This window comes from Melopsittacus undulatus, chromosome 6 (assembly GCF_012275295.1).
Source record: "Melopsittacus undulatus isolate bMelUnd1 chromosome 6, bMelUnd1.mat.Z, whole genome shotgun sequence".
NCBI classification, from domain to species: domain Eukaryota; kingdom Metazoa; phylum Chordata; class Aves; order Psittaciformes; family Psittaculidae; genus Melopsittacus; species Melopsittacus undulatus.
This window is the reverse complement of record NC_047532.1, coordinates 47,430,295-47,457,179: the sequence shown is the minus strand read 5'-3', so window position 1 is coordinate 47,457,179 and position 26,885 is coordinate 47,430,295. Positions and strand designations below refer to the sequence as shown.

Below are 26,885 nucleotides of genomic sequence, written 5' to 3'. Positions count from 1 at the left end.
CAGTTTGCAAGGGGAGGCCACAAACCACATGGATTAGTCCCAGTGGCATCTGGCAATGCATCACCAGTTGCACAAATTTGTCTCCCTACTGCCCTCTGCCCCCTCCCTCCCTACCTCAGGGGCCAACAGGCACTGCAGGAGTGACCCCAAGGGCAATACACACTGCTACAACAGCTGAAATGATGCTACAACACAAGTCAGGCCCCTCATTAACTTAGTTTATTAGGGATGGCATTTTAGTTGCCTCTCTGTGCAACAGTCCCATGGGGAGGGTGCCAGGTAATGGCCAGAGCATTCCCTTGCTCTCTCTTACAAAGAGCTCACTGCCTTGGCCAGTTCCAGTGTTCCTTGTAGTGGTGAGTGCTGGGCATAATCTTGCCCTGGAGCCCTCCATTGAGTTTGCAAGTCTCACTGCTTCCAAAGTCCACAGTGGAGGGTGGAAACCACAAATAATCCAAAACCCCTTTCCTCTTCTTTAAATGTACTCAGTGCTTCTAGAAGGGGATGTGGGCAGCCTCTCAGCTGCTGTCCCAGGACATTAAAGTGCTTCAAACAAAACAGGGTGGATGGAGGTGTGCTGCTGAGCCAGCTCCAGGGAAGGGGGTGCCAACTCTGGGCAGCAGTGTGAGGGCTTGGCTTGCTGTTGAGGACAGACAAGACAGAGGTGCACCAGCATCTGGCAGCCCCATGCCTTGCAGAGACAGACAGTGAGTGGGACAGCAGTGGCTTCCCTGGTAAAAAACAGAGCAGAAGCAAGACAGGAGGCAGCAAACACTCCAGGGAGTGAGTGGGGAGCTGAACCCACTTTCCTGGCTAGACCTGGCTTTGCCAGGATGCTGCGAGTTGGGGAGACATGCTGCTGTGCAGCAACACTTGCAGCTACCCTCCTTCACCAAGTCCAGCATTCACCTCTCCTGATCTCAGCCTCTCTCCCTGACCCTGCCACCCCTGCAGGGATAGCCTATGAGGGGTCATATTCCAGTCTCAAGCCAGTGCTTGTGCTGCTAAAGCCATTGCCTCTAGATGCCTTCTACCAGTGTATTGCTCCACAGTTCTTCAACACACTTCCTGCACATACACAGGCCACACCATCCTTCTGAACACGCCATGTCCCACCCATGCCAAAGTGATGCTGGACACTCACCTGTGCCATGTAAAGCATTCCCCTGCAATGCAGGGACCTCCTCAGCTGACTGCTAGCCCCAGAGCATCTTGTATTGATGGGTCCAACCCTGCAGAGCCCTTTGAAGCACCTCAGTGCCAAACCCTCTCCCCCGTGCACCGCCCCCATTGCAAGCAGGTTGCCTGGCCACCCCACTGCACTGCACCTGGGAAGCTTCAAGGCGCTGCCTGGCTCAGAGACACCTCTCGAGTGGAACAGGAGATGTGTTGGAACAGGGGACTCCTGGCAAACAACAGCCCCCTCCAGGGGTGAGGAACCAGGAGCAGGACAGGCTTGGAAGCTTTATACCAGTGAGTCCCAAGCAGATCACATGTCCCCTAAAGAGGGGGGAACATACAGTTAAAAATACGACCAACCACATTAAAAAATAAAACCAAATCCAGCAGATTAAAAACCAAAAACCCAACCTAAAAGAACTGAGACAGGGGCTCAAGGGATGTGGCTGGAGGGCTGAGCTTTCACTTGCATCCCAACAGAAGGCAGCTGCATACAAGGCAAGTCCTGGTACCCCCAGTGAGGCCCTGTATCACCCTTAGAGAAGAGCATGCCCCCCAGGGGAACAGACAGGCAGAATGAGGAAGTGGGGCTTACTGCATTCTCCAGCCATGGGGATCTGCCTCTACGAAAACCTGGCAGCATCAGCACCCTTGTGCAGCTTCTCCAGGGGCAATGCCCCTCTACAGCACAGGCTGCATCTGGAGGGCAGGGAAAGCAGCTCAACACAGATAGCACAAAGAGGCAAGGCAGGAATCTGGCATTTTCACCACTGCCACATCCTCTGCTCTGATCCTGGAGTGAGAGCAACTGCTCTCTGGCAGTGTTGCAAGCCAGATTTGAGGCAGAGAGCTATTATATGTACATCAACCCTGAATCCCCACTGTCCCTCCATAAACACAACCCCCAGCAGCAAGATACAGGATCAGAGGACTTGGAGAGCTAATTCCCACCTCCAAGGAGCAGATGTGGCCAGAGATTCCCAATATACAGCTGATGAGCATAAAGTGCTGATCCCCCAGGGACCCTGTCGGGGAGCAGGGCACAGGGACCCACAGCACAGCCCTGCCTGGTCCAGCATGAATAACTGCTCAGAAAAGGCCCCTGTTCTGCCTGCAGCACAGGCAGGAGCAGTTGAACTTCCCCAAGCAAACCTGTGAGCAGAACCTGGAGGAGACCCAGATAATGGAAGATGTCCCTTCCCCAGCCCAGCACTACTGCATGGGAGGAAAACAGGTCCCTTCAAGACAGCACTCCAGCCTCCTGACAGTCCTCCTCATACCCCAGTCTGTGTGGCTCTGTCTCTGGTGATGAAGGCCATGCACATAAACCCACGTTCTGCTCCTCTGCTGCAACATTCATGTGGCTGCCACCACCTCCGACTGCTCCAGCTCCTCTTCATAGTCCGAGACGTAGGACTCCATGCTCTGCTTGGCCAGCAGCTCTCTCCGGGCTTGAAGCCGCTCACAGCGGGGACAGTGGGTGGATTTGAAGCAGGATTTGTGGTAGCAGGCTTTGCACTCTGCAAGGCAAGCATGACTGAGAGCTGGCAGAGTGTGACACAGACTGCCTGACACTTGGCATCCCCAGAGAGGGATGCTCCAGACTTGTCCAGGAGGACTTTTCAAACCAAAGCCATGGGAGAACTAGCACAAGAAGCAGGGGTCCAGCACTGCTCTGGAAGCAGCAAGACAGGCAGCAGGGTACCTGAACTGGCTTGTGAAACCTTTGGGAGCACAGGCTGCCTCCTCTACACAAGGTCCTTCCCCAGAATGTCATGATTCTCCAAGGAAACAGTAACCCCAAGGTTTCTCTGCACTGTGTCTGCATGTTGTCAGGAGTCATTTCAAGCCAGTTCAGAGGCTGGTTCCAAGCTGCAGCAACAAGCTCTGCTTGACCACTAACACTGGGCATTATCAAGGATTACACCTGAAGGGACCTGTGGATTTTCTGTCAGGCAGGAAGAGCACAGAGACAAAGTCTTCAGGCTCTCTGCTCTACAAAGTTGGCTCCAGCCATCCAAGCAAGGGCAGGGGAGCTGTGTGCAGGCACAGCGTGTCCCACAACCACAGCAGAAGGAAAGCCAAGGGACCTGCTTGCTGCAGTCACAACCCAACTGCACGCTGCCGCCTGGGTAGGGAGCACACGGTGTGGTCAGGAAGGGACCTACACGCTTCACCACACCAGCAGCTCTGGCCAGACATCGTTATAATACTGATCTGCTGCTGTGATAACATGGTACAGAGACACAGGCAATGCACAGAGGCACCCCAGTCTGGCTGGCTCTTGCTCTACACCTTTTGCTAGCACAAATGCCACTCAAACTGGAGGCAGACATTGGTGGCCTCAGGGTCTGTCCTCTCCCTGTTTCCCTCCACCATCTCACCTTCACATGTGCTGCACTTGTTGAGCTCAAAAGGGAAGATGATGTCAGTCTCATTCTGGCAGAACTCGCAGATGAAGCCTTTGGCTTGGCACAGCTGGAAGGAGAAAAGGTGAGGAAAAAGCAGCTGAATGCTCCTCATCTCCCTGCAAGCAGGGCAGGAGGTAGAGCAGAGCCAGACAGGAGGACATGGTGCCCTCCTCTAAGCATGCAGGACAGCCCTTCTCCAGCATGGAGCATAGCAAGACAGAATCAACATGTGTTAGGGGTGGGAGGGAGCCAAAACAGGGAAACAAACATCCTGGACATGACTCAGTAGGAACTGTGTGGAGCAGGCAGGAACAGATAGCATTAAATCAGTAATTTGGTGGCTGTCCCACACATCAAAGGCCTCCCCATCAGTTATCTTTGCAGCAAGATGCTCCCAAGGGTGCTCCTGAGGGTGCGGAGCCATGCAGGAGGCAGGAAAGGGAGGCCTTACCATGCACTTCTCAACGTGCAGACTGCCTGCCTTCAGGAGCTCAGTCAAGCGAGGCATCAGCTCCCCTTTCTTTGTGGCACTGAGGTCACTGAGTGAGTAGAGGTGTAAATCCTCTGTCAAGTGGCCAGGCACCATATCAAAGGAGTCAAGGAGGCTGCAAGGACAGAGAAACCAGAACTCAGAGCAAAGCAAAGCCATTAAGCTCCTCTCCACTGCTTCTGCTTTCTTCCCTCCTCCCCTCCCTTCTCCCCCCCGCATTGCTCATTGCACAGGCTGCACAATCCCCAGTGCAAATTGTTATGGGACAGAACCAGAACAGCAAAACAGCTTCATCTCACAGCCTGGGACTCACTCTTTAGCTAGCCGGCATGTCTTAAACATGTTCTTCATGTGGAAAAGCTGGATTCGCAGGAGCTGGAGAGGAAGGGAGGACACAAGAATCAGTAAACACAGTACAGTCCTTGGTCAAGCAGGTCTGCCCAATTTCCTGTGCTGGTGAAACGACCGCTGCTCCTCAGCTGCTGCTCTCCTGCTACCAAAGTGTTTACACCACACAGGACAAAGTGAGCACAACAACCATCACATGCCCCAGGAGATAAACTGAAGCCCAGCTGGATGGCAGGCAGAAATTCCTTTTGAAATTCCTCTCTTACTGGACAAAGAACAAGAGGTGAATGGAAATCCATGGTGCCAAGGTTTTAAGCCTCAAAACCTGAAATATCTGCTTCTCCCCAGCTTCCCTGGAACACAGTTTACAATGAGCAGCCACTCACCTCACCCAAACCCCACTCAGGAAGGTGTGGAAAGGATCTTACCCACATTTGGTTGAGAGACTTCACTTTCCGGTACAGGGCAGGATTGATATCCTGCACATTGAAGAGCGGGTCACTCCAGATCTTACTCAGTAAGTCCTTTGAGAAGTTGCTCACGTAGTACTTGCTGAAGTCCCACTTGCGTAGGATGCGGCTGGGGATGACCATCTGGGCATTCTCGTGGCAGCACTGGCAGAAATACTTCCCCAGGTACTCACAGTAACGCAGTCGTTTGATGTAATCTGGCCAAATCCAGGCAGACAGGGAGGTCAGCTGAGGAACAGGCTCTGCACAAGCACGTACTGGACTCCCAACATTGCCCAGCATTCCCAACAAGCAAGGAACCTGCTGGGAGCTACAGGACCCCAAAAGATGACTTTGCCTTAGAAGAGTCAACATCTGAAATGCCCTCCCCAAAGGACAGGCTGGCTGCTCTTTGTCTCTACCAGCCCCGTGACCTTCTGAAGAAGGAAGCTCCTATGTGGATGGTGCACACCAATATGCAGGCAAAGCCGGTAAAACCACTCTTATCATTTCTCCAGTGTCCTTGTCCTGAGTTCTGCCACCACACACCCAGTGTGTCTTCCCACTTGTTCACAGTATTCCCCATTCTCCAAGTACAGCTCATGGTCCCAGCACTCACCAGGATCAGTCCGGATGCCACAGCCTGCACACCGGTAATTCTGCTTGGCTACAGCCACCTTCCTCCTGCCCAGAGACAGAAGGCAACATGCATGAGTCCAGCCCTGATGGCACATGGCACCAGAGGACGGGCACTGGCACAGGGGTGGACAGGGGATGGCCACATGCTTTGCCATTCTAGTGTGGACAACAAATGCAAGGGGAAAAGCCCTGTTGTGCCCTGGTGCACTCCAAAGGCACTGACCACTGGCACTGGCTCCATCTCATAGCACCAGCTGCTGGTACTGATCAGTGTGGATTTATCAGACTAAGAACAGGGAAGTCCTGGTGGTCAAGTAGGAAGGAGAGGATAATCAACCTTGGCATTAATGGAAAAGGGTTGGAAAGGGCAGGACCCTGGAAAGCCATTGGCAGCACAGGTCCTTACGTTGGGGCTGGGTGAACATTGAAGATGATCTGTGGTCGTGGAGGGGCCCACTCCAGGTTTCCGCGCACCCGAATCCTCAGCTTGTAGATGTCGGCATGTTCTCCATCATCAGGAGAGATGGGCAGAGAGTCGGGGATGGGTAGGAGCTGGAAGAAGCAGGCAAGAGGGTAGATCCCTGCCAGGTACAGCAAACGCAATGCACCTGGCTGGCTTGCCAGAAATCTCTGGAAAACTGCCAGGCATAAAGCTGCTGCTCTAGCTGAACAGGGGCTGGAGGAGGGATGTCCCCAAGGATGTAAGCACTCTGCTGTTGGAGGCTGTGGTGGCAGAGCCCCGCTGAGTTGAAGCCCAGAGCCTGGACAAAATCCCTCCTCCAGCTCCACAAAGGGATCATTAGCAAAGCCCCTCAGCAGTAGGCTGAAGCCAGGGATTTGGGGAAGATCAAATACTCACAACCTTACCTTCTGTGGAGCATCATGCTCAGGGACCAGCCACTCCAATTCAGAAGCAGCTGGGAGCTGCATGCCTTCGAACTGCTTCAGCAAGCCCATGGCTACAGCCTCTGCCGAGTTGGAATTGAGGAAGGAATGGGATCTAGACAGTGAAGGGGGTGGTTAGTACCAGCTCTCACAGCTGTGCCCTCCTCAAAACCCCTGATGCCTGTCCCATCTCAAGCTGAAGATGCTCCTTTCAACTTTGGTACCTTATTTCTGTACTGCTACACAGGCCTGCAATTGAGATATGTTATTGATTTCTGTCTTTGCAGCTGCCCTCAATTAAAGCTGGCTAATGGCACAACAATTATTTAGAAAGGCAAGCAAAACGTATCTTACTTAATAAAACCTGTGCCTGTATGTAGGGGAAGCTGCAAAGTGAGAGCCAGAACTGCTCTCCCAGTATGAACCTACCCAAGAACCTTCAACCACAGACACAGCTTTGTATCTTACCCACCTAGCAAAGGGGTCTCTGCATCCCATTCGGGTTTTGCTTTCAGAGCATTAACACAGCAGCAGTGCTTAGAACAGGTGGTGATTCCCCTCCCCATAGCACCCACCTCTCCACCCCAGGGCAGTACCAGGAAAGGGCTGAGCACTTCAAGTTTAAGCTGCTGCCACACTGCACAGTCTGTGAGCATTGCTGTGTGACAGCAGTTCCACCTCTGGGTCACAGCACAGCAACAAGGGTTGGAGAGAAGGGTCAGCACCACGTAATCTATCAGGCTATCCTGGTTGAGAGGGGAGAGGCAGGGGAGGCTCAGAGCCAGCAGCAAGTCAGCAGCCAGTCCAGATGCTCCAGGTTATGCCAGGTCCTCTCCCCAGCCTCTTACCTACTAGGAGGTGTGGGCCTGTCTCCTGACACTGGTCCATATCATATCTACCTCATGAGTATCCTGATCATCCCAGGTGCTGCTTATCAAATTTAAGACTAGAACCTAGTGCCTTACTGCTAAGTAAAGAGAGGGAGAGAGGGAGGGGAGGGGGAAAGAAAGGTGGAAGGGAGGGAAGAAATAAGGAAGGAGGAATGTCCACTCCAGTGCAAAACAGCAGCTGATGCACTTGGAAGGGCAGAGTTGGGTAGGAAAGGGAACTTGGTACCAAGATGTGTCACCAGCAGCCACAAACGTACATGGACTCTGAGGAGAGAAAGGACTTCCTGCTGGAGTCTGGGTTCCTCTTGATGTCTGCATCTGAATCACAAACAGACAAAGCAGAGCAGATGGGGCAGGGCAGGGGGATACACTCATTTCAAACCAAAGCTTCATTGTAAAACTCATCAAGCTGCTCAAGAGCACGTGAAATAACTACAGCATCAACTTCTACCAGCGTGCAGCAAGGAGAGGTGCAGTCTAATCAGTCACCTGTCGGGAGTTTCAAGCGAAAGAGATGGTAAGATGCTGTGAAAACAGTGAGCCTGGGGCTTTGGGGAGTTGAGTGGCTGCTGGTATAGGTCACACACCAAGTCCCAGCAGTGAATGGCCTGAAACAGAACACACACAGGAGCTAGGAGTGCAGGACAGCCAGGTTAGCAAGAAGGTTTAGTAGCTCTCTACACACAGTATAGATGCTGCAGAGAATTAGCAATGGGATGCAGAGCACTTCTCTCTACTTGACTGCAACCTGTAAGATCAGACGGTGGCCATGCCTCAGCTTTTCAGTGGCTGCACAGCCAGGGCTGGTAGCCTCACCCAGCACTCCAGAGACATGTCAACATCTATGCAGAGGTGGGCTGGCCCCATGGGTGCCACATGCTCTGCACAGGCCACAGGCCCATCTCCCAAGGAGGGGGAGTCCAAGGTAAGATGCAGGAGGACTCTGGGGTCCTGCTCCTTCCATCAGCTCCCCAATAGCCCTGGGCTGCCTCACACTCCTCCTCTCTGCCAGCCTCGTGTACCAGGCAGTACCCAATGGTACCTTAATCACTCATCCTTTCTTTCACTCTGGCGGGTTAAACCCTGACATCCCTGACATTCCCTGACAAGGGAATTTATCTCAACAGTGGAAGGACCCTGGGACAGGAGACTCTTCCAGCAGTACAAGGTAGGCAGAAGCAGGCAGAAACACTGCTTCCTTGCAGATGGACTCCCAGAAAAGGGAAGAAGAACATACAAGGGGAAAGTACTATAGGTCAGACAGTACAGAAACCAATGCCACAACCTTCAGCCCAGTAGGTCTCCTGTTTTGTACCTCTAGGGAGCTTTAGCATTGGTGTCTGCAGTGACCCTACCACCCCCAAACACAGGCTAGCAGCTTTCTGACCCCAATGGCCCAGTGCCAGTACATGGTCCAACACAGAGTCCATCCGATCTGGCCAGGTACCAACCACACACTGTGGCCAAGGGAATCACAGTCCGCTGACTGAAGAGTGCCACCCTGGAGCCACTGGCTCCCTTAGGAAGAGCGGGGCTGCTCTGGCAGCAAGCGGACCAAGTTCCACTCCTGCCCATAAATTTACAAACTCATACCAGAGGAGTCCAGCATGAATGCTTGACTCCCCTTGTTTGACATCCATTGCTAGAACAGAACAGTAAAGCATCCTAATGTTAAGGAATGCACATATCTACATCATGCAAACAGACTTCTAGTTGCACAAAACAGGGAATTCAGGCAAATGTAGCCTCCTGACTATGTAGGGCACCAGCTAGACATACCTGCCATGCCCTGGTGCCTTTGGCTTGCATAGGAAGGTGCTATATTGTCCTGGAGTATGATGAACATGAGTAAACAGCAGAGCACACGAAACACAGTGTGGGCCAAGTGTTATGGAGAGGAAGAGCCAGCACACTTTGGCACTGGCATCATCTCAGGGATGGCAGAGGGAGCCAAATCTGACCCCAGGCTCCCATGGGGGCTCTCACTGGGATGCTGCCACCACTCACTTCCCAACCTTAACTGCAGACACTCCTCAAAAGTCTCCAGCTAGCTGCCTGAAATGCTTCTGCTGCCACAGCTATCACCAGGTGGGATAGTCTCCAGAAGGCTCATGAACAAATCAGAACCCAAGGACATTACTCTAGTCCCTGTATGCCAGCTTCAGGCCAGGATGAGCCCCCCATGGATCTATCACTGGGCTGTAAACACAAGACACAGCAGGGCTGGTGGGAAAGCTCTGAGCACCAGCATCTTCAGCAGGAGCAACATGCTGGCACCAAAAAACTGACAGGAGGGATCAGCAGCAGCTCACATAGGCTGCTCTCTTGCTAAAGCAAACAGAGGACACACGAAGGTTATTCAAATGCAGCCAGAATACTGGATTATGTAGTAGCACTGTAAACAATAAAAAACATTAAGCAAGATCTGGCTGCACATGATCCTGGTGTCCAGGGCTCCAGCATAAACAAACTGCCTGTGCCCTGTCTGCTCTCACCACTTCTACCTCCAGGACTTCTTTCTGGAAGGATTCTTCTCCAAGTCAAATCTGAGCAGGATGGCAAGGTTTGGCTGTGGTTCAAATCAGAGCTACAGGACAGCAGCCCTGCCAGGATAAGCAGAATAATGCTCCCCAAGGCACCTGTAGAGGTCTCTGCTCTTGTTCAGCTTAGGCTCAGCCTTCAGCAGCTACAGAACCACTAAGCTGTGCCATCACCCTGCCAAGCCCCACCCCATTCAAGACAGGTCTTCACCACAGCCAGCTTGTTCAGTCTATCTGAAATACAGTATGGCAAAACATGCTGGGGGATGAAGCCCACAGCAGAGCTCCTCTGCTTCTTCTCTGCTCCATCCTGCTGTATCATCCTGCCATAGCTTCTCTTGGTAATGTCTGGATGATAATGTTCACAATCCCCACTGCAATCAAATTAGGCAGATTTCTGAGCAGTGTGCACATGCACACACACACCTTGCACACAAACACACACGTGCTGCAGGGGAGCACTGTGGTGTACTACCTGAGAAAAAGGAAGCCATTGACACTGAGAGGCCGTTCTTGGACATTTGAATCAGGTTAGATCCATCATTATCATCTGCATAACACGGTGATGACAAAATAGTTGACTTCAGTGCTTCAGCCAGGCCAAAGAGAAAGGGCATAATAGAAGAGCAGCACTCGCACAAGAAGCCCAGAACTGAATTCACATACTCCTCCTTCGGCCTCAAAACTAGGCCAAAAATCTAGCCCTCGGTGACTGAAAGGAGAGCTTTGCTATATCCACAGTTAAGAGACAAGAAATTTAAGCTGGAAAGTGGACTGCTCTGTCTTCTACAATTTTATCTCCTTTTTAAAGTCAGTAAGATGAAAGTGCTGCTGAGAAGTCAGTCATCCTCAGAGGATGAACAAGGCTCTGAAGGAACACCCAGGGACCCCGACAGGTCTCCTGTGGGCCATAAGCTCAGCCACCCAAGCTGCCAGGAGCAGAGCAGAGCTATTGTAGGTCAGGATGTGACCAACACCCACTACTGCCACCCAAGAGGTAAGTAGTCAGAGCTACAGCTCCTTCTGCCTGGGGATGAGGGGAGCAGGATGGCAGCTCTTCCAACTCTCTCTAGCTGTGACAGCAGCTATGTGGACCAGGCAATGAAACAGAAACCTACCAGCCAGAGGCACTGAATACTAGAGGGTTACAGAGGATTTTGAAGGAAAGTCATGCCACCACATGAGGGAAACTGGTTGCTCTGCTCATGCTGAGAATTCAGCCAGTTGTTTGGGCAAAGTCATCCTGAAGTGAGAGGGATGTGCTGTTCTTCAGCAGGACTGACATCAGCACAACCACATCAAGGGGAAAGCTGTCCCTATGCAAGGAGCAACACAGTCATTCCCTCCTACCTTGAATCTCGTACTCTTCCACATCCTCTGTGGAGCCAGAGTCAGAGAGTCGCATGGAGCCATGAGGGCTGAACCGGGACCCGCTATCTGTCACCACAAGACCTGGGAGAAATGCAACACAGGCAGGCCATCAATGGAAGTGGTCTGAAAGGTCATTGACAGCTAAGGGACAAGTTGATAGCCAGGTATGGCCAGGGCAGGGAGAAACAGAAGTAAAGGTTGGAAAATACTATGCGTTCAAAATCAAATTACATTCCATAACTCAGTGACAGCATCACACAAGTGTTACATTATTAGTCCCATTATGGTCTTCAATAGCAGCAGAGTTTCACAAATCTCTGCAGCACCTTCACAATCATTATTGTTTCCCACAAATGGGCAGGAAGGCAGGATGCTATAAGGTCAGGCAGCAAACAGAAACCCCACACCCCACTAACTGAAGAGCCCAAAACACATCACCCACTGTCTGAGCCCATCCCCTGGCAGGTAGGGTACAGGTGCCTGGTGCGGATCTGCTGGCGCCGAATGCGAATCTTTTGTTTAAGCTCCTGGATTTCCTTGTCGCTATCTTCCTCCTCCTCCTCCTCCAGCTGCCGGCTCATCATGTTGCATTTCATCAGCTCAATGGCAGCGATCAAGGACTCTGAGATGCTGAAGTGGGCATTCTCCTGCAAGGCAAGAGCAAAAGCATTCAAGGCTGTAGCACAAAGACACTAGGAAGACATGGTAAAAATCCTGTCTCCACCTATGACAGCAAAGAACTTACTACTCATGGAGAGTGATAGAAAGACCTTAATCCCTGTTAACCACACAAACCTGACTCTTCTAGGAGGACCTAGAAACTAAAGCCTTCTTGGGCACCAGAATACTCCTACAAAGACGTTGTGCAATAAATCCACTCTGGCAAGTTAGCACATGTCACAGAGGAGCCCTAACATGTTGCAAAGCTGCTGTGTATATGCTGGATGGGCAGATCCTGGCTGCCAGACACCATCACAGAACTCAACCTTGAAGTCTTGTGCACACCCCTGTAACAGGAAATACTACGGCATTATCTTCCCCACGGAGGAAAGTATCACTGAACCCTCAGTAAGATACATTCTCCAATGCACAGACTTCCTCACCTTCTCCAGGTCTGCACAGCTTCCAAAGTCCTGCTCAGAGAGGTAACTGATGAGGGACTGCCCTTCTGAGGGTCTTCTGAACATCCCTTCACCAGAGGTCAGGTACCGTCCAGAGTCTACAAAAGCAAGAGACAAATATATTAGGGAGGGACCTGCTGTTATCCCCCTGCTAATGAGCCCTGCCAGTGCCCAACCAGCATCCCATAAGCAAGTGCTTAAAGCTGAGGCCACCGCAGCCTGACCAGGAGCATGCATCCCTGATGAGGCTGGCTGTACACACCGTATTCCATGTAGAGTGAGCTGGGTGTGCTCAGTTCACTGCTCTGGGTAGAAGCAGAGACTGGCCTTCTCCCTCCACTTGGATCATCGTGGGACTCTGGAAGAGAAGACACCAGGCACACATCAGTATCCCAGAGGTGCTCCACCACTGCACAGGGTGAAATGAAAGGGGCTCAGCATTGCATGGGCAGGTACAAATGAATGCAAAGCACACAGGGACATCTTTCTACTCCATGCCATGACTAAGAGCAAGCCCAGGAGGGGACAAAACTAGAAGGTATTTCAGGCAGGAGAAGAGGAGGAACAGAAAGAAGGTGAGATGCTCATGAGATGCCACAGAGCAGTGAAGTCCGGAGCCACCTTCTCTTTACTCCCTAGCAGAGCTGGGGGACACAACAGGCTCCAGCAAGTGCCTCTTGCAAGCCCTTCTGATGGAACACCTGGAAGAAAAGAGCTATCCCCAGGGTACTGAGTCACAAGAAAGGGGAAACCTGAGGAGCTGAGGGATCTGTGGGGCTCCCAGCCCTGCAAAACAGCCCAAACAATTAAAAGGAGGCATCTGAAGGACATGCTCTTGCCCAACTAGAAGCCAGGGTTCCCTGGTCACCTGTAGTCTTCAAGGTGACCTGCACAGGCTGTGTGCAGGGCACTGCCCCAAGCACAAACTTGTGGTGCAACTTCCTGGCAGGCTGAGCTGGTAGGGACTGTCACAAGCTGGCGTGACCAGAGACCAGCAATGGATGGTGCCCTATGGAGAGCCACAGCCCCAGGGAGCACCTGGATAGAGCAGTTGGATGACCAGGGACTGTTGAAGGAGACTGAAAACACCCTGACTGGAGCAGGACAGGAGCACACAGGTGTGGACGCAAGGGTAGGTGCTGGCTGATATCCTGACATGCTGAGCAAAACAGAAGGGCAACCCTATCCTCTCAGCCTCCTACTCCTCTTTGTTCCCAGCTTTGTGCCATAACCCTGATGTGGCTGGAGGTTCCTGAGCCCACCAATACCAGCATGTCCCTGCAAAGACCATGAAGCAGGCACCAGGATCTGCCCTGGGACGAACCCACCCGACAGGCTGGGTGACAAAGGAAGCCTGCTGGGGTGGGAAGCTCCCACAGCTAATCACTGCAGACTGGCAGAGTATCCTGCTGCCACCTCAACCCTGCTGAAAACCAGCCTAGGGGATGCCACATACAACAGAGCCTACTGCTGAAGGTTAAACCAATGCAGTGCTTGGAATCCTCTGCTGGAGCAGGACACAGGGCTGGACACATGTGTCTGAATGCCCACCACTGCCAGAAAGGAACCTTTGCAGCTGCAAGAGCACTCAGCACCCAGATGTAAGCTTGACAAACCCAGTGCTGTTGTTCAGCAGAGTACAAAAGAAAATGGCCCATTTTTTGGACCTCCTGAATCTTTCTGCATGTGGGGCAAAGGGATGCAGCACCGCAGCACCTCTGCTTGAGGAAAAACATGCCCCAGGATCAGCAGATCAGCTGGAGTCCTGTCCTGGCTGTGGGTACAAACACAGCTGATTGGGATGTAGCTGACCTCAGCCAACATCAAACCTCCCATGCCACAGACCCACTAAATGAAAAGAAAAATAAGATGTTCAGGCCTGCTTAGCTGCCAGCCCTTACTTGCTAAGTGAGAGATGAAAGCTCTCCTGGCTCCCAAGGAAGTAAGGTAGAGGGAAGATCAGGGGACACATCTCAGGGACTTGGTGGCCAACACTCCATAACACCATGCAGGGGAGCTGGGCTCCCTTCTGAGTCTGGCCCACTGCTCCCAAAATCCAAGCTAGGATCTTTAGTCAGGTCACATGCATAAACCCGACTGTGCTTCAAAGCATCAGCTGGGACACAGAGAAGAAAGATTTTTTTTGTTATTTTCTAAATGAGCACTAATGGATTGATGGAAATCCTGAACTTGATGCAATGATCACTAATGAAGGGCTGTTATACTGGCTCCCAAACCTGCCACTGGATCTTCTATTATAATGGTGATATCCCTGAGGCCTCCTGGGCAGACAAAGGAGGAGAAAGGCAGCATTAAGGGAGAGAAAACAGAGACAGACTGGTTACTACTCAGCAAGGACCTCCACTTCTCCCATGAAGGCAGCACCAGTGAGGCAGACTCACACAAACTGGCTGTCCTCTCACATCCTTTCCCCTCTCACCAGGCATTCACCCACTCAAGAGCACAGGAGGACCCAGCAGGTTACTAGAAGGATCACATCCTACCAGTAGGATGAGCCCAAGCCCCAGCTCAGTGCCCTGCCAACCATGGCCCCATGCCCCAGCCAGGCAAGGCCAGTGGGGAAGCAGGACAGTTAATGCCATGGCATTGCTGGCATTTCCTAAGCTTTTGGTAGAAGCTGCCAATACCGGTAAGAGACTGGCCCAGGGCATCCTGGGAAGCAAAAGGTCAGCCCATCATTCCAGTGTAGTGCAGGAAAGTAAGGGCAAAGACCAAATTTACCAACCACTTGCACAGTTCCCCTCACCAACCAGATCCATGGTGTCAAAGGGGTGGTCACCACAAGCCTCCCTGTACCAGGGACTTCCATACCCCAAAGCCATCCCAGAAAAGCTCCCCCATTACCGTGCAACTTCCCCGAAGCCACGTTCGTGTCAGAGTGTGAGCGCACATGGCTCTTCTTGAGGATACCCTGTGTAGCTGACGACTGTCCTTCTGAGAAGCTGGACCGGCGCAACAGGCTCAGGCCCCTGCTTCCACCTCCGCTTGCCCCCTGCTCCCCCAGCGATGAGACCGAGTCCAGCTTCTGGGAGCTGCTGGAGGAGAAGAGTTTGGAGCTACTGCTCTTGGTGCTGTTGGTGCTAGCACTGCTGCACGCTCGGCCCCGACGCCCCAAGTTCCCAATGGCCAGGTACTCTGGCCCATCATTAACATCGCTCTGGGGATCATCCTGACTCCCTGTCCAAGTGTCCTCACTCTGGCTGGTGGTGCTGGAGCTCATCTCACTGGATGGAGAGAAGGGGTCTTTGGGTGAGGGTACATTGAAGTGGGTGACAGAGCTGGGCTGCTCCAGAGGGGACCTGCCCTCGCTGAAGGAGGAAGACCGGGTGGATGGGCAGCGTTCCTGGGACTGGCTGGCACTGGAGCTGATGGAGTTGCTCGCTGATCTCCTGTCTGGACAGAATCAGGAGCAGGATGTCACATATCCTGGCACAAGCAGACCACCCTATGGCTTCACGCCAGCATGTCCACACACCATAAGCCCATTCTCTCCAGGGATCTCCCTCCCATTGCAGGCAAACATCTTCTGGCACCCATCCACCACAATGAATCCAAGAGCAGAAATAAAAGGCAAAGTCTTTTCTGGGTTTATCCTGAGCTTCCTAGTCCCCCTCGTTACCTGAGAGGCCAGAGGAGGCTGGAGAATGGATGCTGGAGGTGGACCCAAAGCAGTGCTGCTGCATGCAGCCTGCAACTGGGATGTATGGGGATGCAGGAATGGCAGTCAGGCTCTGACTCTTGGTCACTGGAGGTGGACCATCACTCTTCCTGGTAAGCTGAAGACAGGTGGCATCGTTAATAAATTAACATTTACAGGGCATTTACACATCAAAGGAGCAGTAAAGGAAAGGAATCAACTTGCTAGTGCCTGGTCACCAGCCAATGAGGATGTGGCAGCTCTGAGGGCAGGAAGATGGGGAGGGAAAAACAGAGGTGCAGAAGGGAAGTGGCTCTTTGTTTGCAGTTACATGGCAGGCTCCCTTTGGGAAATTACCAGGCTCTCAGTGAAATGATCCAGGCAGCCCAGTGCCCCAGACAGATGGCTCTCACGTCCTTCAGAGTCGTGGTCACACATCCCTCTTGTACCAGCAGAAGGACCTGACGCACACAGGGATGGCAGTGATGTGCCGGCCAGCTGAAAGAACACAGCTCCCATTTAATGGAGCCTCAGTAATGGCTCTCCTCTGGGGAGCTCTGTGCAAAGAAAGCAGCTGTTGTTACCATCCTCTGGGGAGGGGGAAGATGGTGTGGGGCTGCACAGGGGGAGACTGGCATCACCAGCAGGAATGGGCACCCAGGTGTCCCAGGGTGCTGCCTGTCCCTCGGACAGTGGCTGTCCCTCACAACCAGGCAGCTCTGCTCACTGGCCCTGAAGCCTGGGACTATTGGAGAGGGCTTCAGAGGTGCCTGTTAGAAGGAACCAGTCCTCAGGTCCTCATACTCAAATCCTCGATGCTAGCCAGAACCAAGGTGCCCACTACACAGGCTCCACAAAGCCACCTCCACCACCCCAACCCCTGACAGGATCACACAGGCAGTGCAGGGACAAGTTCACTGCTCTCCTCCCCTTTTGGAGTTCCTTTGGCTACTTCCAAGTCCAGCCCCTTGTCCAAGGGCTACATGTGGCCCAAATAAGACCTTGCACAAGCAGCCACACCCAGCCAGCATCTGGGGAAAACCAGATGTAAAAGACAGGACCTCAACTCACCATGGAGGTGTCGATCTGAGCCAGAAGCCTGGGGTTGTTCTGCTCAACAGCCTCCAGGCACTGCAGCATGGCCGTGACGTGTGCGTCACTGAGCAGGAAGGCAGTGTCTGGGGAGAGAAAACTGCTGCTTGGAGGGGTCCCTCTCATCTGTGTGCTTTGACAGCGTCGGTTCCTCACATTCAAACCACCTTTTCTGCCATCCCTCTCACTCCTATGTGGCTTGGAAATGCCCCAGCTAGATATTTTCCTAGTAAGAAGGAAAAGGCCCATTTCTCTTTACCTGCGTAGAATTTCCTGATGTACTGCCGGTTCCCCAGGAGCGGTCTCAGCTGAGCTGACAGGCAGTGGCACTGCAGGCTGTGCTGCAGCCACAGCTGTGCGATGGCCTGGTCCCCTGGGCCCTCAGGGTCGGGCTGGCCACTCTCCTGAAGGCTGATGAACTGGAAAGGGACACCAGGCACAAGTTAAGACAAGCACTGGAGCAGCATTGGTGACTGTTGGCAGGGAGGAGGACACATCCCAGCAGCTCCTCTGCCACCAGGGACGCAAAGCACCAGGCGGGAGCAATGCTTCAAAGGTCAGCCAGCGACCAAAGTCCTCTGACAGCCACCAGATATATGAATTTCTCTTGCATGTTTTCCCACACATGTGCCTCGCCCCTGACCTAAAGGGACCCCACACTCCCAAATCCAACCTGACCCCAGTGGTGATGGTCATGTTCTTGCTGACACATTAACTGTGGAAGGTGATGGCAATGCCTGAGCTGCTGCAGCTTGAAGAGCTAGACTGTTAGAGATCTGCACAGACACATGAATCACCCCTGCGTACACACAAGTGCTGCTTGTGCCAGCTCCCTTGGTGATGCCTACTCTACCCGGCCAAGCCAAGCTGGAGATTGGCCTGGGAGAAATAAGAAGCCAATTGTCTCAGCCCAAGCCATGTCGAGTTCCTGGGACGTGGCTTGTACACAAACACTAGGGTGCCTCAGCCTCCACAAACCATGGGACTGCTTTACTCCCAGCAGGCCAACAGCTAAGGCACTGCTATCCCAGCAGTGAGGCTTGCAGCACAGCTACCCAATCCCATCCCTGCTGGACACACAAGGCCACCGCACCAGAACCCACCTTCTCCAGGTGATGAGCAGAGCCAGGACTCAGCCAGCGAATGTCCTTCACAAACTGCCAGTAATCCTTCTGTCTGCAGCACACCTGCACAGGACAGGCACAGTTAGACACCACCAGCCAAGTCCCACTTAAATGACAACATCTCCCATTAGCACCTTGCCACAGAGGACAGCCCCTAAACCTGGCAAGATGAGCCGGAAAATAAACAAACACATCCCAGCAAAACCAGCAACCATTGCTGTTGTCTGATGCAAACCACCAATGAGGAGACCAGCATGGCTGAGCACCCCAGGTAGGAAATTTGGCATTGCACTTCTATCAGCTCTTTGCTTCTGTTTGCCTCAGGTTTATTCAAGCAACGGATTATTTTGTTCTTAGTTTTTCTTGCCACTAAAGAGGAACTGCAGTAGAGTTGCTGTTTCCCTCACCACCCCATAGGGTGTAAACACAACCCAAAAATATCTCTCTTGACCAAAAGACTGATTTTTTTTCTTCCATCTTTATTTCCTCTTTCACAAGCAGCAGAGGAATGGGCTGTGTTTTGTGGTTTATTTGGCTGGGAGAGAGATGTTGGTTTGTTTTTTTTTAAGACTAGAGAACTATCACAGCAATTTTAGTCCTCTAGATTGAATAGGGTGTTGCTGTGTTTTTTTATAACAGGTAGGTAAAATTCACTTAAAAGTTTAAAAAACTCTTGCCATTCTCTCAACATGTACATACACATTTTTCAAAAAAAAAAAGCTGATGAAATAATAAGCAAAATTAATTGTTGTGCTGGAGCAACTATGAGAAAACTGCTGTTAGGAAGCTGTATTCATGTGCCTCCCTTTGCAGCTTATATATAGCTTGATTGGTGCTGCAGGTGCCCAGACAGGGGAGACATTTCTAAGAGAAAGAGCTGCCTTTGCCTACCTGAAAAGGATAGAAGACAACACCACCCTGCTTTGCAGGTCTGGCATGAACTGTTACCAACAGTCAGACAAGTACAAATAATTTAAATCTCACTTCCTGAAGCCTATTAATAGCACACCTATCAGAAGGGAGGACCACATGCCTCAGACGAAAGGTAGCTTCTCTCTCTGTGGATCTCTCAAAGAAGCTCCTATTTCCTGGGGATGAATGGGATCAGAGAGGCACAGTAACGAATGCTTACTGCAAACTTATTGAATCTATGGAGCAAAGCACCTTGCTGGGATGATATGCCAGCCTGGCTCTTCCTGGAAGCTTATTAGTTTGGGTGTAGCACTGCAGAGGTGTGGTTTTCCTGCTCCTGGCCCATGCAAGCTACCTGGGGCTCCTCTGCATCTCTCTTTTGCCTGCATTGCTCTCTGGGCTCCAGAGCCATGATGGGAAGCCTGCCCCCAGGCATGCTCTGCAGACTTGCTTCAACCCTCTATTGTAAATTAATTGTGCTGGTAATTGTAACCTGAAACAGAGACCTTTAGGCCTCTGCACACAAGTGGGAAAGAGAAATTCTCCCAAGCAGCCATGGGAACGGCTGGGTGAGTAACTGCAAGGCAGAAGTGCCTGCAAAGAGATCCCATTCACACAAAGCGAGGATTTGGCTGCCAGTTCCTGCTACTAACACAGCTAACCAGAAACAGTAAAGACACAAGGTTTCTCTTGCCAGACTTCACTGCAGAGTTGTTCGAGTGCAGACAATATGGGGCCAACTCATCACAAACGCAACTTTATCACTTGGCTGCAGCAGGAGGAAAGGAGAGAGGGGCTGACCTCAGCACAGAGGGCACAGATACTTAGACAAACTATGTCAAAGGTGGATGAGGTAAAAAGAACACACACTCAGGTCCCTCTGACAACCACAGCACTTGCCAGGCAAGCTCAGTTCCAGCTTCAGGCATTTCCTGCATTGCTACAAGCATTGTATCCACTCCATGCTAGGAGCACTGAAGCAAGCTGCAGCAGACAGGACTGCCCCACTTGCTCATGACAGGCACCAAATCTGCTACAGACAGACAGCAGTGCTGGCAGGACAGAACACTACCTTGTCATGGATGAGCCCATGATAGAGGATGCTATGCATGTCTCTGCAGAGCCGTTCCAAGCCACCATACTTGGACCAGACATTTGGGTTGCTGGTGGACACCAAACCTTCCACTGTAGTCTTCAAGTTGCCTAGTAGCTTCCAGTGCTCCTTCCTGCAGAGGAACACAGCAAGTTGCATCAGATATACAGCAAGAGGAGCTTCACAACAGGACCATGGTACCGGTATCTCCACAGAGACTCTGGTCAGGCTGAAACTTTTGGTGGTCCAGAAGCTAGCAAAGGTGAGCTAACACTCTACAACTCTTTGTGGTCTCTCACACATGCTTTGTGGACAAGTACCGTAATGATTCTTGTGATGACTGGTAGTCACCACCAATGTGGTCTCAGAAGGCAACCAGAACAAAGACTTGTGGTTCCTGCAATATGCCATTTGCCTGGTATGCACCAGTAAAGCTGAAGGACATTTTTCCAGCCAGCCTCTTGCTTGTTTCATTCACAAGCTCTATCAGAAACTGTTCAGAGCAGCAGCCCATCAGGAGTACAGCAGTTGTAAGGCAAAAGCATGATGTCTACCCCATTCAAACTAGTTGATGCTATGATTCTATATAGCAGATACTGCCCATGCTGCAGCCACATTTACAGATAGCAGCAATCCCTGAGCAATACGTACTGCACTAAACACTCCAGCACCATCATGACACATAGGTGCTCCACTCCAAGGATGGTAACTCTTCACCTGCATCTCCATTTGTACAGCTTCCCTCTGGCTCCTGAGCTTCCGTAGGTACAAGTTGACTTTCTCGCAAAAGCATTCATCGTGTTGTGGACAGAGATTCACAAACTGCAAACTATAGCTGTACTCGAGAGCTTGCACAGCATTTCTCACCGGTACAACCCACCTCAGCTACCCTCCATACAGTAAGAAATCACCATGATCAGCCATAAAGGAGGAGAGACAGTGCAGAGAGGTAGTATCATTTGCCTATGGAAAAGAAACTTTGGGGAAGGAAGCTTTGGACAACTGAGGTCCCTGCTCAAGCTCTTTGACTGTGTTGTCAGAGGAACAGCAGCTGTAAGAAACATGTATTCAGACAGAAGCCACTCTTTCAGAAGCAACAGGAATGTTGCAATGTCTATATGGGGGTGTAAATACCAAAAAAACTGCCTTCACAGGGTTTGTAAGAAAAGCACCCAAGGTGATAGCTTACAATGAAAGTCCAACCTTTCATCTTGCAAGAAACAAGCCAGTGTTCCAGCTGTTAATCCTTCCCACAACCAAAACCAAACTGAACTTCCAAAGCAAAAGGGGAAAAATAGAAAATAAAACATAGCATTATTTAAAACTGCTCTCATTGTAGATGAAAGTGTGGGCTGCACATTTCTGCAGCAAAGACAGCGATACTAAAAAGTAACATAATTTAAAACCAACCTTTCCTTGCCAATATTATCTTTTTGAGACTTGTTCACTATTGCTAAACTGATTAAGTGAACAAGCAGATCATCAAATATTGGGTCTACTTCAGGCTACCCGTTCCCTCCCGTCACAAGGTCTCCCCAGTGAAGCCTCACCACTTTCAATGCCAACCTAAACTTAAACCACACAGAAGCCAGCCCATCCCACCAGCAAAGCCTGTCACCCTGACAACACAGGAGCTCCAAAGCAGAGCTGCAATGCATATGGAAGTATGTATATGCTTATGATGTACTTAGACTAACAAGCACTGACAGGGCTTTGTCTCAGGAGATTTTATCTCCTTATCCTGGAGGAGATGCAACTTGGGGAGACACAGAAAATTGATCCAGCTCTTCTAAATTTATGGGCTGCTCCCATCCCTGCCCTGAGGGATGCAGATGCTCTTTGTTTGGGGACTGTGGACACCCAGAGCAGCATGGCCAGTCCCTAGTCAAAGAGCATCTGCAGCCACTGAGCTCAAAACATCACCAGCTCCTCCCCCGGATATTTCTAACACTCAAGAGTTAGGAAATGCAAGTGAAAGCTCAGCCATGCTGTTGGTCTTCCAAGTAAATGAGTCAGAGGAACTCCCTCCCAAGCTATTTCATGCTAAAAAGCAGGCGATGCATGCAAGGATGTGGGGGTAGGACATGCAGAGACGTGCCTTTCCAAATGAACTCTCTCATTAAAGGAGTTGTGCATCTCCCCAGAGGTAGGAAACCAGGGTCAAACAGGCTGGAGTCACAGCTCCCTCCTAGCACAGGGAAACTAAGGTTAAGCTACCCCCAGACAAAATAACTCCAAAATATGTAAACATTGAACTCAGAGGCACATAGGGAATGAGCAGCACAACAAAAGCAACTTTGCAGAGGTGATGCAGAAGCTACCAGAAATTAATTAAGCCCCTGTAAGGCACTATGGATCCCATGGGACTTGCTGGTGCAAAGCAGTTCACAAGTTGGATGCACAAGATCCTACTGACACTGAAAACCCAGCTGTTTCTGGGCCGGAACACTGCACATGCTGAAAATCATACAGTGACATAAGGTTGAAGAAATGAAGACCTATATAGCTGGCTGCAGGTGGCAGGGAAACCACATTTCAGCTTTGACTGGACTCCTGGGTTAACCCCAAATTAGTGGCAGGGTTTGCTGCCTTCCCATTGACAGAGCCTGAGCTTGGGCTGCCAGGAGGGATGGAGGAAGCCTGAGCCCAGCTGCCCACAAGTTCCCCATTTCAGCAGGTGTTCAGAGCAATATTAAGAAATCTGCTTGGTCTTCCCTGAATAAAGAGAATTCCCCTCCACTAGTGCTGAAGAAAGGTAAGGCCAAATTGCAATCACATCATGAAAACTTACAGAAGGGCAAGGTGAGTGGGGTTTTGTGTCCCAGATAGGTCACAGTACACGAGCAGAGCTTCCCCTGCAAGAACTACATGTGCTTCTGCCCTCCTGTTCTAGCAGAGCCTGGCTCCCCCAGCCAGAATGGCTGACCGTGCTTGCAGGGGCCATCACCGAGACCTCAGCAGCATCACTCTCCTTCTTTAAAGACAACAACCTCTGATCCAGCCTATAATTTTAACCACCACCTCTGTAAACTTGGCACTGGGTCTCCTTGCTTTACCTCCACAAACTCTACCTTCAGGTACAGCAACATCAACCTGCCATCAAGAACTGTGTACAGCATAACTGAACCTTTTGCACTGGAGCAATAGAGGACATAATACAGCCTTGGAGCAAGAAATTACTTAATGCCTCTGCTGATGACAACAAGAGGGAATGTTGCTTGCTCTCTCAAGGTTTTCTCAGCCCCTCCATGCCACAGAGGCTAGGATCTTCTCTTGCTCCAAGGCAGCAAAGGTGACTCACAGCAGAGGAAAGGAGCCATGCTGTTGACTAAGGTGAACTTCTTAATTTTAAACAAAACCAAATCCTGGTTACTTTCCAAAACAGAATCATACAACTAGCTAGTATTAAAAATATACAAATAGAAAAAGCAGTCAACATGTGCTGCGTGTGTCTGTGTCCTGCAGGAGGCACCTAACAGGCTGCTTGAACCCTGGTCCTCTACCTAGAGAAGGCTTTCAATCCTTCTTAGCACGCTAAAAAGGTCGGGCTGAGGATGCTGAGGTCACGGAGGGACTTTCGCCAGATCTCCAAGGACATTCCCGTGTTGACTTTCAGTTCCTCCTGCAGATCCCGCAGGCGCTGCGCAACCCACTGCTGCGCACAGCCTGCTCCCGGTTCCCACCATTCGGGGTCTCCCAGACAACCAGCAGCCCCTTCCCCGGGCTCCCCCACTGCTCCTCCAGCAGGCTCAGCGCTGCTGGGGAAGGGCATTAAAAGAAAGGCAGGTTTAGTGCAATTCATCTGCAGCCATGGGGAGTGGCTGACAAGGCAGAGGAAGCCAGAAGAGCTCCGCCAGCCGGGCAGATCAGCCCTGCAGTGCCCGGGTGGGAACAGACAAGCAGGCTGGCAAGGAAACAAGACACAGGGTGGTTTGCAACGGTGCTGAAAGCATTCATCAGTATAAAATAGGGGGCACAACCACAAAAGGCTCCCCCAGAAAATGCAGCCCAGAGCTGCTGCTTGCTGGAGCACTCTTGCTCTGCGCTGGCAAACAATGAGGGAAGAAAATAGGGATTAAAGGTGGGCTTTAGCCTTCACCCAGCACAACATACCGGTAGTTTCACCTGCTTGTCCTGGTGAAACCTCCCACAGGCAGATGACCACAAAATCGTAAACCCAGGATACTGTCCATCCAGCTTTGATCTGCATGGGACCTGCCTGTAACTTGCGCACAGGCAGAGCAGACCCCCATGGCAGCCCACCTCCCTGGGACAAACCACTCACCTTCCTCCAATGCTCCCAGTAAGGCTCCCTTTAGGGACCTTCTACCTCAGGCCCTGCTGACCCCAGGAGCTGAAGGCAGCAGCTCTCTGCCAACCTGCCTAGCTGACAATGGCCCCTCTGCTCCCCTCAGCACTGCTGTGCCCTTCACACCACCTACCCGCGGCACTGAAAGCCCTGCTCTCTGCCCAGCTAACCTTCCTCTGTGCCTCGATGGACATAGCTGTTACAGCCCCTGTTCCCCGATGCACGTCAGAGACAGCAGGAGAGACAGCAAAACCCAGCGCAAAATCCTTGCTTTCCTCTCCTGTGCTGGCAGAAGGATGCACTTCAGCAAAGTAACTTCTGCTTCTGCATTTCCTGTGATACATAGGAAGATGGATTCAGTGAGCTCTAGCCTACTGCTGTCAGTCACAGCCACAGTCTGTAGTGAAATGGCACCTCACAGGGAATTAAACTGCTGAACTATTTGCACAAAGGACAATGAGGCTGTGCAGGGCCCATGCCAGGATCCTCCCCAGCCCATCAGTGATAACCAGGAGCACAAGCAGGCCCCCTCATACACCAGCACCAGAGCAGATGATGCCTGCTGTGTCCCTGGGGGACTGCTGGGGGTGGCACCACCTCAGCCCTATTAATAACACAATGATAAAGTATGGTAGTGCGGGATTTTCACTTGTAAAGGCAAGAAAATGCACAAAGACAATTCTGGAAGGAAAAAGAAGTGAATGCAGTCAATTCCTTTTACCTTTCTGAACCTGCTGAGTCTGAAGTGTTAGCTAAAGAGGGAGAATAGCTTGAACCATGCAAATCAAAAGGTTTGCCCCAAACCTGTGCTGTAGCTTTAAAAGCTACAGCAGCATTTTTCCGGCTGATACTGCTAGCAGGAATAGAGAGGCTGGCTGAGCCCCTCAGATAAGGAATGCTTGTCTCCCATATCAAGTTTCAGTGGCTCTCTGCTCGCCAGCCAACACTCCCTTTTCCATACAACATCCACGCTGTGCCTGTGAGCACCAGGGCAAAACAGGAGCACAGAGCAAAGACTGAAGACATGCAAAACCCTGAAAAAACAGGATTTGTCATCAAAACACCTCCAGGGAGAAACCTCTGCTGCTTTTATAGATGTCAACAAGAAAACCCTACCTAAAGCATGTATGAAGACCACACAGACGATGATACCACAGCACAGCCACTTCTGCAGCCAGCCACGTGCAGGTGCAGAGCCTCGCCTTCAGCAATAGAGGAAAGCCAGGGATTTCTTTTCACCACCCAGAAGGGGCGATGCAGCTGCCTGCCAGGAGGGTGAGGAGACATGACCCAAAAGCAGCAAGCTGCAGAGCTGCCAGGACAGCAGCACAGCGTCAGGGCGCGATGGCGTCGCCCTTAAAACAAGGCGTGTGAAGCAGAGACTTGGCAGCTGCCGTCTTGGCCATGTCTGATGGAGAGTGGCTGTTGCCACCATATCAGAGACAGAGCACAAGGTTCTGAGGATGTACATCCGTGCCTGTCACTGCCAACAGAATCATAGAATCACAGAATGGTTTGAGTTGGAAAGGACCTTAGAGCTCGTCCAGTTCCAACCCTCCTGCCATGGGCAGGGACACCTTCCACTAGATCAGGTTGCTCAAAGCCCTGTCCAACCTGGCCTTGAACACTGCCAGGGATGGGGCAGCCACAGCTTCTCTAAGCAACCTGTGCCAGTGTCTCACCACCCTCACTGTGAAGAATTTTTCCCTAATGTCTAATTGAAGTTTACCCTCTTTCAGCTTAAAGCCACTTCCCTTGTCCTGTCCCTACATGCTCTTGTAAAAATCTCCTCTCCAGATTTCTTGTCAGCCCCTTTAGGCACTGGAAGCCTCTCTAAGGTCTCCCCAAACCATTCTCTTCTCCAGGCTGAACAACCCAGCTCTCTCAGCCTGTCTCCATCGAAGAGGTGCTCCAGCCCTCTCATCATCCCAGTGGTCTCCTCTGGACTCACTCCAACAGCTCTACATCCTCCGTACGTTGAGGGCTCCAGAGCTGGACACCGTACTCCAGCTGGGGTTTCACAAGAGCAGGGCAGAGGGGCAGGCTCACCTCCCTCGACCCGCTGACCACCCTCCATCCATCAGCAGTACACCCGCCCGGTGCCGAGGGCAGAGCGGTGCATTGGTCCCGGGGTGGGATGTGAAGCGCACGGCAGCCGGCCCGGGCTGTCAGCGCAACGCGTGGCTCTGACACAGGAGGGGCCGGGCGGGGGCAGCTCCCCCCCGGCACGGGGGTTGCCGCAGGCCCCGGGCCCGTCCCGCGCCATGTCACACACGCACACGTGCCCCCCCCACCCCCGCCGCGGACACACCTGCTCTCCGCGCGCCCCTCGCGGGGACCGACCTCCATCCCAGGCGCACGGCGCCACCGCCCG

The 26,885-nt window shown here is 51.8% G+C and overlaps 1 protein-coding gene across 4 annotated transcripts; it reads right to left on the bottom strand.

Annotated features, from left to right (window-relative positions):
- Positions 1 to 321: 321 nt before the first annotated feature.
- RUBCN (rubicon autophagy regulator) lies at positions 322 to 26,885 on the bottom strand. Of its 4 annotated transcripts, none has more exons than XR_004549702.1 (22): positions 26,823 to 26,885; positions 20,182 to 20,335; positions 18,177 to 18,260; positions 17,333 to 17,492; positions 17,053 to 17,159; positions 16,339 to 16,479; positions 15,964 to 16,120; positions 15,189 to 15,737; positions 12,586 to 12,681; positions 12,306 to 12,421; positions 11,645 to 11,849; positions 11,182 to 11,283; positions 7,549 to 7,609; positions 6,384 to 6,516; positions 5,923 to 6,068; positions 5,497 to 5,561; positions 4,857 to 5,095; positions 4,394 to 4,455; positions 4,042 to 4,195; positions 3,564 to 3,657; positions 2,460 to 2,699; positions 322 to 1,878 (listed from the first exon to the last, which is right to left on the bottom strand). XR_004549702.1 is itself a non-coding variant. In XM_034063978.1 (21 exons), exons 1-21 carry the CDS (start codon positions 26,858 to 26,860, stop codon positions 2,536 to 2,538), a joined length of 3,027 nt encoding a protein of 1,008 aa, XP_033919869.1. In that variant the 5' UTR covers positions 26,861 to 26,885; the 3' UTR covers positions 322 to 2,535. The 4 variants fall into 4 exon arrangements, 2 of the variants coding, with proteins under 2 accessions (XP_033919869.1, XP_030898894.1); XR_004549703.1 differs by having other exon boundaries at positions 322 to 1,500; XM_034063978.1 differs by having other exon boundaries at positions 322 to 2,699.